The 17,125-nt window shown below is 36.9% G+C and overlaps 2 protein-coding genes and 1 long non-coding RNA gene across 4 annotated transcripts; 2 read left to right on the forward strand and 1 right to left on the reverse strand.

Annotated features, from left to right (window-relative positions):
- Positions 1-173: 173 nt before the first annotated feature.
- On the reverse strand, positions 174-5,165 carry rab39bb (RAB39B, member RAS oncogene family b). 2 transcript variants are annotated; one of them, XM_039651191.2, is made up of 4 exons: positions 4,988-5,127; positions 4,810-4,897; positions 3,752-3,978; positions 174-846 (listed from the first exon to the last, which is right to left on the reverse strand). In XM_039651191.2, the coding sequence occupies exons 3-4, from the start codon at positions 3,964-3,966 to the stop codon at positions 420-422; spliced, it is 642 nt and encodes a 213-aa protein (XP_039507125.1). In that variant the 5' UTR covers positions 3,967-3,978; positions 4,810-4,897; positions 4,988-5,127; the 3' UTR covers positions 174-419. The 2 variants fall into 2 exon arrangements, with proteins under 2 accessions (XP_039507125.1, XP_039507124.1); XM_039651190.2 differs by lacking the exon at positions 4,810-4,897 and having other exon boundaries at positions 4,988-5,165.
- An 865-nt stretch (positions 5,166-6,030) lies between these two features.
- LOC120462575 (ras-related protein Rab-32) lies at positions 6,031-12,407 on the forward strand. The gene is made up of 3 exons (XM_039651162.2): positions 6,031-6,590; positions 10,003-10,283; positions 10,390-12,407. Exons 1-3 carry the CDS (start codon positions 6,398-6,400, stop codon positions 10,567-10,569), a joined length of 654 nt encoding a protein of 217 aa, XP_039507096.2. The 5' UTR covers positions 6,031-6,397; the 3' UTR covers positions 10,570-12,407.
- A 1,049-nt stretch (positions 12,408-13,456) lies between these two features.
- LOC120462576 (uncharacterized) lies at positions 13,457-16,670 on the forward strand. Its single transcript, XR_005618388.2, has 3 exons — positions 13,457-14,008; positions 14,114-14,216; positions 15,128-16,670. It is a non-coding gene; the product is annotated as an uncharacterized LOC120462576 (long non-coding RNA).
- The last annotated feature ends 455 nt before the right edge of the window (positions 16,671-17,125 follow it).

Raw genomic sequence — 17,125 nt, forward strand, 5'->3', positions numbered from 1 at the left:
AGATACCTGGAGCTTAGTCCTGGAGACGGGAGATATCCAAAGCTAAAACATCTTTATTTGGGAAGTTTAACTTTCGTGGCTCAATAGAATAATGGCAGATGTGCAGATACAGTAAAAGTGCAGACTGGCCATTTCGGTATGGGTTCTGCGATAGGTTATTTACTAACCTTACATTCTTAGCAGTCAACAGAGTTCATTTTGGCCATATACAAGATTGTGTGATTAGGGAAATGAGCAAAGTAGTATAGAAAAGTGAAGCAATAGGGCATGGTGGGACTCGATTAGGCATTCAGCAGGCAGGAAGGGGATGATGATGTCATAATCAGGGAGTTGAAGACTGACCCTGTGATTGGAGGAAGTGTTTCTTTTGTCCACCAGGGCCCAGAGGTTTGATCGGTACCAGGGTGGTGATTGCTGACTCAACAGAAACATCGACGATCACCCTTTGTCACTTCTTCTGACGAATGCACCACGTTTGGTACGAACCCACTCTTCACTCCCTCCCAGCCTTCCTGGATGGTAATCTCCCCACTCTTTACCAGCTCGAATATATCCCGTGTTAGCTCCGTAAATGCCCTCTCCACGTTTATGGCGTCACGTGCCGAAGTTTCCACATAGCGCATGCCGTACGCAGCAGCTAGCTTCTCAGCCTCTTGCCGGCTCACCTGACGCTGTGGTTCCAGATCACACTTGTGGCCGACCAGCAGGAAGACAATGCTGTGGGGCTGCACGTGGCTGCGTGCTTCCTCCAGCCACTCGTGAACGTTCTGGAAGGAGCGACGGTTGGTTATGTCGAAGAGCAGCAGACCTCCCACAGAGTTACGGTAGTACGCTCTGGTAATAGACCTGAAGAAAGCATAACAGAATTAAATAATGTTCTTGAATTTGAATTGAGGTAAATGTAAGGTAGCGTTACATTTGGTATGAATTGTAAATTCACCTCTTCTATTTTCTAAATGCACGTTGTTGATCTGATCGACGAACAATTTATCCATGCATGTTTATTTTTTGTTTGATCAAAAGGTCAACTGGATATTCAGAAATTATAAAAAAAGAGCTTTACCAAGAGTGATTGCACCTTTGTTTTGAAGCTTCCAGTACATTTAACAATCAAAAAGGCACAGATAGGTTTAGTCTGAATAAGCATTTATAAATTATGAAGAACATATTTACAAGTATTGTGAATACAATTTTGAATAAATAGGACTAAATTAATTTACAAGGATATTGCCCAAAAAAAGTGGGGTATTGCACTTGGAAGGCATTTAACTATTCAAGAGGAAAATAGCCTGTGGGAAGAAACTGTTCCTGTGCCTAGATGTTCTAGTGCCAAGTGATCTGAGGTGCCGTCCAGACAGGTTGTGGCCAGGGTGAGTGGAGTCTATGATATGGAGTCTTTTACTTTGCTCGTTTTCTCACTCTGGAAGAGTACAGATCCTGAAAGGGTGGGCAGGGGGGCACCAATAATCATCTACGCAATCCATACTGTCCATTGTGGTCTCCTGATGTTTGATTTGGTGGCTGAACCAAACCAGTCAGTTATAGATCAGTTATAGAAGACGACAAACTGAATGACAGCTGAGCAGCAACCTCTGCTGGTATAGTCAATGTGATTGTCTCAGTTCTGGTGCCCAGGAACATGAATGACTCCCCTGCTGCCATAGTGCTGCTCGTGATGTTGAGTGGGGGGAGTGCTTGGGTGTTCCTGCTGAAGTTCACTATAATCTCCACTGTTTTGAGGATGTTCAGCTCAAGGTTATTATGACTGCACCATGCAGCTAGTTGTTCGTCCTCTTTTCTGTATGCAGACTCGTCACCATCCTAAGGCCGAAAGACAGTGGTGTCAACTTCAGGAGCTTGACTGAGGGGTCTTTAGAGGTACAGTCATTTGTGTACAGTGAGAAGAGCAGTGGAGAGAGGATCTAACCCTGAGGAGCACCAGTGCTGATTAAAGTCCTGGATGTGAGTTTCCCCAGTCCAGCTGCTGCTGCCTGTGTTAGTAAGCTGGTGATCCACTGACAGATTTGGGTGGGCACATAGAGCTAAGTCAGTTTGGCTGTGAGAAGTTCAAGTATGATGGTATTGAAGAACTGTAGTCAACAAATAAGATCTTGCATAAGTCCCAGGTCTATCGAGATGTTGTCGATATGTTGACTGCATCATCCACAGAGTTGTTTGCTCTGTGGGTAAACTGAAGAGGATCAAGCAGGGGTCCAGTGATGTTTTTCAGGTAGGCAAACACCAGTCCTCATATGACTTCATGACCACAGATGTGAGAGTGTCAGGTCTGTAGTCATTAAGTGATTTTGGGGATTTTGGGGACCAGAATGATAGTGGAGCATTTGAAGCAGCAGGAAACTTTTAGCACTGCTCCAATGAAGATTGGGGCTAGGCTTGAATCTGGGCCTGAAGCTTTCCTGATCTTCTGTTTTTTGACAACTTGGCTCACATCCTCCACACAGATCTTAAGCACAGGTTGAATAGTAGGATCTTTTTAGCCAACAATACATTGACTTCACTTAAACTCCACGTCTGTCTTACAAATAACTGAAAATGACTTGGATTCAGATCTGGCTCTATCCAATCTACAACCAATGGTTTGAGCCTAGACCCTGTCCTACATTATTTTTCTTTTCGATAATCTCTTTCACTTGGTGGTACATCACAATAGGGAAGAAAAGATCTGCCGTTACTTGCATTTTAAAATGAACTGAAATTCAAATAAATTCATATAACTGTAATTTTAACTAGAAAAGCACATTTCACAACAATAGACTTTAAATGGTGGCTTCAAAAAGCCTTGTTTTATAGTTTAGAAAAAAGCTTTAAAACAAATGAAGATTGAAGTTTATAGGCCTAATGGATAGATAGATAGATAGATAGATAGATAGATAGATAGATAGATAGATAGATAGATAGATAGATAGATAGATAGATAGATAGATAGATAGATAGATCAACCCGATAAAGGTATTTATGTGTATAACAGGAATGGAGAGAACAGGAAATGTAAAACTGCAACAGAAGGCAGGGAAGAAAACAAGGTAGGGGAAAAAACTGTAAAAAGGCATCAGAGTGAGACTGTACAAGAGGTCTGAGATTGTGTAGGAGTACCACTGGGAACACACTGAGCTGTGAAGGATACTGAGGGACCTCTGGAGTTACTGACATCACTTTAAGTTTTAAGACATTTGTGACATTGTAGATGGTAGTGATTCATCAATTATTTCTATTTCCTATAGGAGTTCTACAAAACCTTGTGTTGGTAAAGAGGCCTTTGAGCTGCATTTGTTAATAAATAAATAAAGACAGTGTCTCTGAATCACCAAAGGTGGAAAATATTTTTTTTAGTGACGTGTGAATCAGTCTGTGTGAATCAGTCTGTCTGGGAGAAATACATCAGCACGGATACCATGGAAACACTGATCATGTGGATGGATAAGGACTCATGATCAGATAAGAAAGATGATGTATCTAAATTTATCTTGAAACTTAATACAGTTGAGGTTTCTTTTGAGTAAACTATTTCACACGGCACAAAGTTAAATGTGTAAAATAATGTTTCCATTAGCATAAAAATATTTCTGAACTAATGATATTATTTACATAGACATACTGTGTTTCTTTATGTAAGTGGGGGTATATAGGATTTAAATTGTCTTAGGTAAACCATCCATATGTACAATAAATACATATACATGATATATGAGAAAGGTCTCATAACATAATCTAAGATAAAGATCCACAATACCTGAAGCGTTCCTGGCCTGCCGTGTCCCAAATCTGCAGTTTAATGCGTTTCCCAGGTTCGATCTCCACCAGGCGGGAGAAAAAATCCACCCCGACCGTCGGGTCCGACACCTGCGCAAACCGGCCTTCTGTGAATCGCCTGATTAAACATGATTTTCCAACAGTGGAGTCCCCGATGACAATCAGTCGAAATTGGTAAAGCCAAATTGCTTCCATGTCTATTTAGGTCTGTAAAAGCAAAAAGTAGAGAAGTGAAATTATACTGTTAGTAAGATACTGCCAAAACAAATATTCATGGTTTTCAAAGACAAAATTGAAAAGAAAGAGAAACATTCCTTATTTTATTCAGCCAAATCAGCTTGACATAAAAGGAGGAAATGTAGTAAAGTTCGCTTTAAAGCTTTTGTAATTCATATAACCTCATCTGGGAATGTTGTAGTTATAAATATTACAGCAATTACATGATCATGGCATGACAATCTTCTCAGTCAACTCTATCTTTGCTCTGCGCATAAAGGTAGTTGAGGCACAAAATGATTTCAAGGCATAAAGAAATAACTGTCTGGTGGTTTAAACTTTACATATCCCTAAAGTTCATCTTAACAGGTGACATTTTCATAACTAAAATATAGGATGAATACAAGTAAAGTGGGAGAACTGGCAAAGCCAATTCCATGTCCATACTATGTTTGGATGAACATTTGCTCTTTTTCAGTAATGGATATAGGTACACATAATAATAACGATGATTGATCTTAAATGTTACATCTAACCTAATTACTATGTATTTTTTTTGTAATTTGAGTTAATAGGTCTTTATTCATATATATGCAGGAAACTCGATACAAACTCATTTACCAGTTGAGTTTGGTCAGCGAGGCTGTTCTTACTGAGGCTCGCCTGGTGGCTGGGCTAGTCTAGTAGCTGGCTATCATTGGCCTTGTCATAATAACGAATGTTTCTTATTCTAAATCTGCAAAACAGACAACTGTTTAACAAGCTTTGTCTGTGTAGAAGCACCTGTGAAAAAAAACCCCTTATTCGGCGCTCTTTACTTACATTGTTTTTTTGTTTTGTCTGGTCGTTTCAAAGCTACCAAACGGCAGATTCCATAATCTTTAAAGGATTGAGGCCTCTTTAGAAACCGCTGGATAAATGACGGACATAAACTATTTACATAATATACCGAATAATAAACAAAACATTCGTCTCTACAGAAAAAAAAACAGGTGCAAACCTTAACTGCTCCGCGTAGGCGGTCTATTTTGCTTGGATGTTGCTAAATGTGAGTCGACGTGTTGTTAAAATGGTCCCTGCCGGGATCAAAGTCGCGTGGAAGTCAAAGATGATTTACGCCTGTCATGTTTTGATCCACGCTTGGAAGATGGAGAAATGTTTGGATGTTTTGTGCTGATGAAATGGAAGCGACAGCAGAAGCATCATATAGCCTGACTCATTCCGCATCAGCACCAGTACCATAAGCCTCCTAATAGCAGCGAAAGACATACGCGTTTGCATTCCCCTCCTTTTAACATATTTATGTTTCGAACACCATTTTCATCTTGGAAATTCACCATCAAACGAAAATGCTGTTCTTTAAACATTAATCTACTAATAGACTACTAGATAATAGGCTACAAATAGCCTAGATTTTATGGCCGTGTAACGTCATTAAAGCATGTTTACACCCAAAGTTTTACCTTAAACTTCCCAATTTTGAATCTTTGGCCCATTGAACAGACTAGCAGGTTTGACCACATCATTGATTTTCATTACACTTTTTTTTGTTTTTGTTTTTTAAATGCAGCAAAAGAAGATGTTTTGAAGAATGTGGGTAACCAAACAGCCATTGACATATAGGACAAAACAACTCTTTGGTTACCAAATTTCTTCAAAATATCTTCTTTTGTGTTCAACAGAAGAAATAAACTCATACAGGTTTGGGACAACATGAGGGTGAGTAGCTAAACGAGGACACAATTTTCATTTTTGGGCCAACTATCCTTTTAAACCAGCTAAAAGAAAGATAGCTCTAGGCTATAGGCCTTGTAGGTACCACATGGAAATTATAGCCTAAATATTGTTTTAATAAATTAACATTTAGGCTGGTTGAAACATCATGAAAAGTAGTAGGCTACTTCGTCTTGAGACACTAATCTTCCTTTAAGTTTAGTCAATTGATAAAGTGTCAATGTATTTTCATGTGCGCCATCTATTTGAAGTTTTATGACAAACACACCAGATAATCAGAATGACGGGAGCTGTAGTTTATAGGCGATTCTTGATACTAAACGCTCGATCAAAATCTCCTCCTAGTCTTAAAGTTTAGTTAAGCAGACTGGGAAGAGTGAGCTTCTTGAATAGATCGGTCAGAAAGGCTTAGGCTAAATAAAGTTTGTTGGAAAGACTTGACAGCGGATCCACCGCGTGATGAAAAGTTGTCGACTGGCAAATTAGGTGTGAAACTTCTCACCTCCGAAGAAACGTTTGACAACTGTCAGGCGCGCGTCCAAGGCTCCGACGGAACGCAGTTCGTTTTTTGTTCTGTTTGTATAGCTATTCCGCCTTACACGACTTTAATTTTACAGAGATAAAAATAAAAGCTTTCTTTCTTCTGCATATTTGTCATGTAGTTTAGATTGCTGAAATGCAGCAGGAGCGGTTACTCAAAGTACTTGTCATTGGAGATTTAGGTGTGGGGAAGACTTCCATCATAAAGCGTTATGTGCATCAGATTTTTTCTCAACATTACCGCGCAACTATCGGTGTGGATTTTGCTCTGAAAGTCCTGAATTGGGATCACCGGACAGTCATTCGATTGCAGTTGTGGGACATTGCAGGTCAGTAGCCTATATTCCTTGCTTTTGCTTGCAATGTTAATGATTGTCGATAAGTTAAGTCACAGATAGCTACCTTATCAAAAAACCAATAAGCCTATGTAAAGAAATGAACATATGGGCAATTGAGTGGAGATTTCAAGCAGTGACAGCTGTGTTTACCATTCTAAAACCATTCAACTAAACTCTTGATATAGGCCTTTACAAGAAAACATCGTTAGATAGCCTATATTAGACTATATATTTATGTTGTCTTAAATATAAAATAAAGTGCTAAAATAATATTCAGTGATATTTGTTAGTCTTTTTGGTAACACTTTACTTGAAGGGGTGTGCGCAAGACTAACATGACACCTTCATAATCATGACATGATATATGTTATGAATATGAAGGAAGTTTTATGCATGATGTTTGTGACAACTGTCATTAAGTGTCATTTGCTCAGTTATGATATTTTTAATGCAAATATGACATTGTTTGAGATTTCTTTGTTATGATACCTTGACATAAACCAATAGATCATAACCTGTCAGTGTCTTTGTCATGACAACTTGACATAAGACACACATGACATTAATTATCAAACTTAAGAAACCACTTAGCTTTATGGGTTAACATTACATTAAACTATCAGGTGGTTGGTTTTAACATTGGCTGTCATGAAGCCATTATAACTTTTTAATGACAAATTCAATTATTACCTCTGTAGTTGAGGAAAAATATTCATGACACAGTTATAATGGACTCATGACAGCCAATGTCAAAACCAACCACATAACAGTTTAACTTAATTTTATGTCAAGTTTTCATGTCAAAGACATTGACAGGTTATGATGTATTGGTTTATGTCAAGATGTCATAACAAAGACATCTTAAACAATGTAATATTTGCATTCAAAATGTCATTATTGAGCGAAAGACACTTAATGATGGTTGTCACAAACATGCATAAAACATCCTTCATATTCACAACATATGTCATGTCATGATTATGAAGGTGTCATGTTAGTCTTGTGCACACCCCTTCAAGTAAAGTGTGTTACCCAATAGGTAAACAAACTAACAAATTAAATGAAATGAAATTAGGAAAAAAGATTTCCTACCACTGATGTTTTATTGACCATCCACAGTAAATCTTGCACCATTACAACATAATACTTGATCTTAAGAAAAATAATCACACACAAAACGACAGAATGAGATGAATAATATTACTGGAGTAATGCCTTAAACATTTGGCTTGGACATATTAAATACATTCCAAATGATGACTTGTTTGGGATATTTTTTTTTTCTCTCAGCTGTTGTGAGTGACCTCACAGTGCTATGAATCCCTCTCTGTGTTTATGCTCAGATTAAACTAAAGCTGCAGGGGCAGGAATGTGTGTCCCGTGTTTATATTCACTGGTTTGGTCTCGTGCTTATATTGGTCTCATGTGAAAACACTCAAACACTTTTCCATTGCTCTCACGCGCACAGAATCGCACCAGAAAACAATGCATTAAATTCAACATGGCTGACAGAATGGAATTGTGTTTTGTTTGTCATGTTTGTAAAAAGACGTTAAATTCACAAAAACTGACTACCCTATCTCACGACCAATTCGTACGAATTTGTACGAATGATTCAAAAGTGGCTAATTCGTACTAATTCATACGACCTCACTCGTACAAATTTGCACGATTTGTCTAAACCCACGTGACGGTTATGTTTAGGGGCGGGGTCAGGGGTAGGTCATTCGTACGAATTCATACGAATTTGCTAATTCGTAAAATATGTACAAATTAGCTAAATCGTACTAATTCGTACGAGTGAGGTCGTACAAATTGTTACGAATTAGCCACCTCGTAAAATTCGTACGAATTCCCGTGAGATCGGGTTGAAACTGATGAGATTTAAATAAAGATTTATATAAGCATAGTTTATTGACTGTGAAAGCATGTAATATTGATGACTGCACCCTTGAGCATGGACTTTACTGAGAAAAATAGATTGTAAGACAGTCTCATCCCCAACTGAATGCAGTAGTTTATGGCCTCACAACTGAGGCCCTTAATATGAGATCGAATTTCAAGATACTACATGGGAACCCTGTGTACTAGCTGTGACTGTCTAACTAGCCTCAGTCTGCCTTGATTTTCAGCATGATAATGCATTTATAGCTACATATTAGGTCCTTCATCCACAAAATACCTTTTTTCCACCATCAGGCCAAATGGTTCTCGTTGTGAAACAGTCCTGATCCAGACATGATTATGTCACCATCGTTTTTTCCATGTGGTGCTGTGAAATCAAGATTAGAATGGTAATTAAAAGGGAAAAGTTCCCAGACTAGCCACAAAAAGATATTTATTGACATAGTATATTAGTAATATATGAACGAGTTATACTTCTATAACGTAATGTAAAAATACTTAAAATAAAGGTTCTTTATTGGCATCTTTGGTTTCGTGAAGAACCTTTAAAGGAATAGCACTTTTAATAACATTTTTGCTGATAATTCACCCCCATGTCATCCAAGATTTTTTTTCTTAGATTGACAAAACTTTAAAAGTGTGGATGGTTTCCTTGACTGCAGACAACAGACATCTCCATTCATCCCAGATTTGTCAGGATAGTTAGCTTACTGTGCTCAACCGTGCTGGTTTGTAATAATTTAAAGGAACCTTTCCAAAAATTAAGGAAAAATGAAGGTTTTTGATGAAAACATTCCAGGATTTTTCTCCATATAATGGACTTCAATGGGAACCAAACGGTTCAAGGTCCAAATAAGAGTTTCAGTGCAGCTTCAAAGGGCTTTAAACGACACCAGACGATGAATAAGGGTCTTATCCAGGACACTTCGAGTCATGACTCGAAAAGAGATTTGTTCATTTTGATGAACGAGTTTGAACAGGAGAGTCACAAACGCTCATCACAGAACAGAGCAAAGCGAGCATTTGTGCTTATAAAACGTAAACTTTTTTATTTATTTTTTAAATGACTGACCGTTTCGCTAGATAAGACCCTTATTCATCGTCTGGTGTCGTTTAAAGCCATTTGAAGCTGCACTGAAACTCTCAATGGACCTTGAACCGTTTGGTTCCCATTGAAGTCCATTATATGGAGAAAATCCTGGAATGTTTTCATCAAAAACTTTAATTTTTCCTTAATTTTTGGAAAGGTTCCTTTAAATTATTACAAACCAGCACGGTTGAGCACAGTAAGCTAACTATCCTGACAAATCTGGGATGAATGGAGATGTCTGTTGTCTGCAGTCAAGGAAACCATCCACACTTTTAAAGTTTTGTCAATCTAAGAAAAAAAAAAGAAAAGAAAATTGCGAAATTCCGCTTCAAGACCATAAAACAAGAAAAAATAGGACTTAAATAACACACATGAACTATCTTTTACTTTTTTTTCCTTCATTCACAGGACAAGAGAGGTATGGCAACATGACACGTGTGTATTACCGAGAGGCCGTAGGGGCACTTGTGGTTTTTGACATGACCCGTGCTTCCACTTTCCAAGCTGTGTTGAAATGGAAAAAAGATCTTGATTCTAAAGTTGCCCTTGGCAGTGGGCGTCCTCTGCCAGCTGTCCTGCTGGCCAACAAGTGTGACCAACAGAGATATGGTTTATGCGCCAAAATGCCCAAACTCGACAATTTCTCCAGGGACCATAATTTTGTGGGTTGGTATGAGACGTCTGCAAAGGTACAAATTATAGGCTTTTTTTAAACTATTATATTAACCTTGCTAGTAGCTGCACATGTTAAAAGACATTGCTACTCATATTCTTCCTTCCTCTTTTTTTTAACAGGACAACACAAACATTGATGCAGCCATCATGTGTCTTGTGCAAAATATAATGGCCATGGACGAGGAGAATGTTCCTGTGCAATCAGACAACAGTGTACTGATCCTGCCTGCTTTTGATTATAACCTAAAAGAACGCAGTGACTCTAGATGTTCTGCCTGCACAAAATTCCAGTCCAACTGAAAACCCTACAGTGAATTATAGAGTGAGATGGTGAAAAGAACAGAGTGGGGAAAAAAAAATACAGAGAGAAAGAGAGAGAGGTCACACTCAAATTGTGCTGAAGTAAGCCTTTATGGGAAAGACAGGAGCATAAAGCCTTAACACTTATATGCACTTACATTTACACATGCCCAAAACAACAATGTCATCAATAAATCATGCAGCGTTTACACAGTTTTCTCTGATAAATATTTAATGTTAGCTTTACAACTAAATAAAGCTCTTGCAGCAGAAAAGTAGTGTGCACATCTGCATCTGTTAAAGTCTCAGACCTAAATGATGCATCCTAAAAATGTGTGCATGCATTTACTTAGTGCCGGGGTGTGCTGTTTTAAATCCAATAAGGTCATGTACACTCAACAGATACTTGAGGCTCAAAAACGCATTTAATGTCATCATGAAATCAAAATGAACAATTCTTTTTTTTTAATGGGATATTTATTACATGAATACTTTGTTTAAAATTCATGTGCCCTCATAATCGTTAAAGGGATATTTCACCCCAAAATGAAAATTCTGTCATTAGTTAACATTAGTTAATGTATTAACTAACATAAACTAACCATGAGCAATACATTTGTTACAGTATTGGTTAATCTCCGTTGTAAAGCTGTTCATTGTTTGTTCATCTTAGTTCACAGCGCATTAACTATTGTTACAAGATTTTAATAAAGTTTTAGTAAATATTGAATTTAACATTTACAAAGATTATTAAATGCTGTATAAGTGCTGTTTATTATGAGTTCATGCTAACTACTGTTGTTAACTAATGTGAACTAATGAACCTTATTGTAAAGTGCTACCGTAATTAGTCACCCTCATGTTGTTCCAACCCTCTTAAAGAGGATACTCCACTTTTTTAGAAATAGGCTCATTTTACCACTCTCCCAGTGTTAAACAGTTGAGTTTTACCGTTTTCAAATCCATTCAGCCGATTTTCTGGTATTTCTAAGTAACCAGACAGTTTCTGGTCTCATTGACTTCCATAGTAGGAAATACTATGGAAGTCAATGAGACAGAATTGACAGAATTTTCATTTTGGGGTGAACTAACCCTTTAATCACAATAACTTCCCCTCCCGACATCTCTTCGATGACATGTTTACCACAACCGTCCAATCAATTCCAAATAGACCCTTTTCATTTATTTAATTTATCCCTATTTTAATAAAAAACAAAATGTAATACACATTTATAACGGCATATGTTATATTACCTTGTCAGTAAATGTCAAGAAATGAATTAACGCTGCTGCGAGGCTGTTTTTAATACAATGGTTGAGGGACTGACAACAAATTTGACATTTTTCTCTCTGACCAACACAATCAATCAACACAATCTTATTTTTCCCTTTTTTTAAAAAAAAAAAATCTTGGAAACTCTACTACAGATTTTTTCTTTTGCTATTGGTTCAAATTGAAATACAAAATATATATTTGCTGTCATCTCACTCGCTATAGACGTTTACCCATATATAACAGCTTCCGCTTCTGAGAACCCTGGGAATGTGACCGAACCATGTCCCGCCCTACATTTTTTTATTGTTTCAGAAGCTGTTTCATTTGGATACATACATCACAATAGGGAAGAAAAGAATATTGCAACTTCCGTTTCATGCCGACTTTTAGTGACTAGCCCATTGCTGTTTATCAACCTAAGATATTTTTGGAATTTTAGGACAGATGCAGACCAAAGATGAAAAGCCCATCTGAACCAACAACAACAGCCAGACCATACTGTCTGTAGGTCTTTCTTTAGAGATATGTCTTCACACATGACAGTATTTATCTTGCAATAGCTTATATAGCTACAAAAAGAAAATAATTATTTGATGTGTATAAGATACTTATCTTTTGTATGCATTGGTTGGTGGGATCAAGGATGATGTAAGATCTTGAAATGAAATGATTTTATATGAATAAATTTCAAAGAAAAGCAGTCGTGTGCCAGCATGCAAATTATATTCCATTACTGTGAATAGCATGGAATTCACACAGTCACACAAGTGTTAATTCTGTGTGTGTCCATAGGCAAAAAAAAAAAAAAAAAAAAATGGAAGGCAATTGCTTCAGACAAGTAATTGCACTGAATTGTCTCAGATGACAGTGAGGCGGCGTGTGCCTAGTGTGAAAATGTCACTGTATGTTTGAATGTTTTTATGTAATCCCCCATATGCTCTCTGTCTGCTCACTCACAGCAGTCATTTTCACTGTGTGTTTACCCTGTCTGTTTTGACTTGCCATAATCCACTGATTTTCCATCTAAATAGGCTTCACTTTTCCCACATTATCTGAGGAAGTGTTTTGGACAGTGTAACTCAATCTGTATAATTGCATCTTGTAGCTCTAAGGTGTTTATCATCTCACAGTATGCAATCATGCCTTAATTTGTTTCTCTCTGCTTGTTGGACTGCTTTTGCCTCACAAGAGTCTGCCACATAGAGCGTGTCTAACAGTGACCTTTAACTAAGCCTACTTTTTATTCAGAGGACATGATTATGAATAATTATATGGCAACTATGTATGACACAAGTCTTTCCACAAAAAAACGAAACTATAGCCTATGTCGCTCAGGCTACACAACAGCTTGAGCAATGCAAAGCTTTACTGTTTTTAATGGTTTACCCTGAGACCTTCATTAGCAACAATGCACATTTTGATATAATAACAATAACAACACAATAAATAAAAGGTATTTAAATAATTTTCGAATTTAGTGCAGAATAGGCTACACGGACATCTTCGTGTCATACAACGCTAAAATCTTTTCAAAACTCATTTTTAAAAATAAATAACCCATGAATGATGATGCGATGATGATGACACTTAAACAGAATAACCCCACTGAAAAAAATCATTACACAAAAATCCAATGCTTGAACAAGTGAGGCGTGATTTCTTTCCAGCGTCATTATTGTGCATCTGAAGGGTGATGATAACTGTATGATTTTGAGAGGTAATTGCGCGGATTATAGTTTGGAACAAAAGTGCTCTGGACGCGCTAATGATAGAGCATTGGAGCATCGCACCGTGCTGTAACTGTAAATGTGTTGCATTTCCAGCCATGGGCAATAATTATAGCCGGTCTGACAGTATCAGCGGAGGATAGATCGCTTTACAGGTATTGTAGTAGTAAAACCGTGAATAGAGCAAGGGGGCTACTTGCTCCTTCGACTCTCCAGCCGAATGATGCGATTGTGTCACGCCGTGTTCCTTACGGACTGAGCAAAGGGCATTACGCGTAAAAGTGCTTTGGTGAGGAAACTGTTTGTCTACCCGCTCTCTGCTCATCGAGGATGTCGAAAGGTTAACGACTGTTGGGGACCAAATCACCTTTGATAAAAACGAAAAGAGAGGCGGTGCCAGATGATGTCTTGAATTCAAGTTTGAGGAGATATTTTGGTAAGCACAACTGGGGGACGGTGGGATTATGTCTGCCTATCCAAAACAGGCCATTCAGAGGTGATTAATCAAAAGTAAATTATAATAAAAAATGTTTTTCAAAAGATTCTTCAAGGATGACAGCAGAAGAGCGGTAAAACTCTAGGCTACATAATGCTGTGGATGGGGACAGAGTTCCTGCTTCTGTTTATTTTCCCATTGTATTCAGGTAGGATACTGCCTTGAATCATTTGCTTTTAAAATATTGTTTATATGGTCCATTGTGTTTTTATTATTGCTTTTTTATCTTATCAGACAGCCTTCCTCTTCATTTATTAATCTTGAAAGTGTAACAGTTTTTATTAGTTGTATAGGCTATGGTGTGTCTTATAACTGGTCTATCTATTCTGTTATATAAAAGTGTTTCGGTGAATTTCAAAGGCAGACCTGTAAAATGAAAAAGACACAATTCAACCTGAATCAACACATCAAAATTAAAACAAAAAAAATAATGTCTTCATTTATGTGCAAGTCTTATAAAGGAATACAATTACGTGCATTGTGCAATACAATGTATAAAAGAATATGGCCTTTTATAATATATATATATATATATATATAAAATGAAACTAGAGATGTTGATATGTAAATAACATAGCTCAGAGTGAACATAGTGAACATAGTTCATATTCTGCCATTAAATGTAATAGAACGATGCATTATGGATCACTTTATTCCAAATAGACTACTTTAAAGATAAAATACCTAAATTCTGTGGATCAAGAAATTAGAAAATGTGCATTTTCACATAAATGGTTTCATTTTTATTAGTCCCTTTTTTTTTTTTTTTTTTTGAAAAAGCATTTTACGTTGACTGAATATATATATATATATATATATATATATATTAATAATTTGATACTTTAATGACAGATAATTGTGTTAGTGGTTATTTTTTTGTAGGTGCATTTTTTGAAAATAATCACTGAACACAAAATTCATTCATTAAATAATACAATGTGCATTATATCAAACTGAGATTTCAGCAGTTAAAATATTACTAATAGACCATGATGATATAATTTTTATAATAAATGAATTGTTGAATAAAACTCAGCTTGTCTCTTTTCAATCCAACAGCGCAGATCTCTGAACTACCCGCAGTAATGGACAGTGACATGCTCACTGACGTTGCATACCAGCCTGGGCCATCGTACCTGAGTCTGATCCTGTTGGTCGTGGCCGTGGGACTGTCCGGCAGTGTTTACCTCTGTGTGCTACAGTACATTTGCACCGGCTGCTGCCAGCCTGTAGTTGTTGGACCTGAAGATGAGAGCATGTCAGGAATGGTGTGATAGCATGCTTGTCTGTCTTCACGACTGTTTATGTTTGCGTGCAACAACAAATCATTCTTATTTTTCATTCACGTAACAGAGTTGAAGGCTCATCTTAAGAACATCTGAATGTTATTGTAAGATTAGCATAATCATTTTTTTATGACGTTTCTCATTTGTAAGTCACTTTTGATAAAAGTACCTGCTATGATCACTAAATTCAGTTCAAAAGCCTGACTATATGTTGGCAGTTAATGCATTCATTCAGCCACAGAATCAGACATGGATGATGCAAATGGTGACTGAGGGGTTAAGCAGGTTTTGGACGCTCTGTCAATCAGGAGAAATCCTTCTCACAAATCCTCTGTTTGCATTGGTATGACAGTGCCACCTGTACCTTCAGTCAACATAAAATGCTTCTTTTTTTTTCTTTTTTTCTTTTTTTTTAACAAGGACTAATAAAAATGAAACCATTTATGTGAAGATTTTCTAATTTCTTGATTCACAGAATTTGTATTTTTATCTTTAAAGTGATCTATATTTGGAATAAAGTGATCCATAAAGTGATGCAATGTATCATTCTATTACATTTAATGATAGAATCTGAACTATGTCATGTTATTTACATATCAACATCTCATATCAACATCTTGTTTCATTAAGATGCTCCCTGGGGAAGTGATCAGTTGCCAAGGGCTACTGCTGGATCTAGTTGCCATGGAAATAATTGCATCTGCTTACCTCTAGATGGGGCTGGCACATAGGCTGTTCATTTCGCCTAATGGCATGTAGGCCTATTCAAATATTTACTAGATTAGATCTTGTAGAAATACTTGTTTTGTAGATGACTTATATGTTGCTTGTGTGTGTTCCAGTAAACACATGAATGTTCATTGCACATGCATTGTCTTTGTGCACAAGAATACCACAAAGTGAATAGTCTTTTAGTCATTTTTATAGTAATTTTGTCAGTGATAAAACAGCTAGCAAAACAGGTTTGCTAACACAAATGTTTTGTTTTTGTTCAGCTCTGATGTCTAGCCAGAGTGTCATCAGTTTATATATAAAGCTTATTGTTCTGATACATGTTCTCATGCTCCTTAATGAAAGCAATGGTTAACACCATCATTGTGGTTTTGCTCTTTAAACCACTTCCTCATACAGAAAGGTGTGTTAAATGTTGTACTTCCCCTTAGAAACATTTCCTCTTGCTCACACCATCTTTGACTCTGACACTTTGTATGCTTTAGAGGTCACAGGTCATTGCTTTCATTTAACTTCAGTTTATTTGTATTTGTATTTATCAATCAATTTGTATTTATAAATCTAATAAAAAAATGTTCAAGCAAAATGTATTAAATGTTTCTTTATCTAATGTATTTTGAAACTGGCCATACGATGCTCCATTTGATGGGTGTCATAATATGGTGAAAAGCACAAGACAACCATGTCATAGAATATGGTAAATAAATGGTAAATGGACTGCATTTATATAGCCTAGCGCTTTCACAGACCCAATGGCCACCAAAGCCAATAGACAAGGGCAAAGAGACATGCAGCTTTGTTGTGCTACTGTGGTTTTCAGAAAGACAGACGTAACTTACTCACATAAAAATAGCTAAAAAGCTTTTCTATGATACATTTGACTAGGCCTAATTACAATTCATATTTAAGCGGTTAATAATAGCCCAATATGGCTATTTATAATACATACTACAAACTAAATATTATTAATTTTGAATAGATTTTTACCCCAAAAATGGAAGAATATTTCGACAGAGGCACACTCGATTGTCTCACTGTT

This window comes from Pimephales promelas, chromosome 1 (assembly GCF_988280905.1).
Source record: "Pimephales promelas chromosome 1, fPimPro1.hap1.1, whole genome shotgun sequence".
NCBI lineage: Eukaryota > Metazoa > Chordata > Actinopteri > Cypriniformes > Leuciscidae > Pimephales > Pimephales promelas.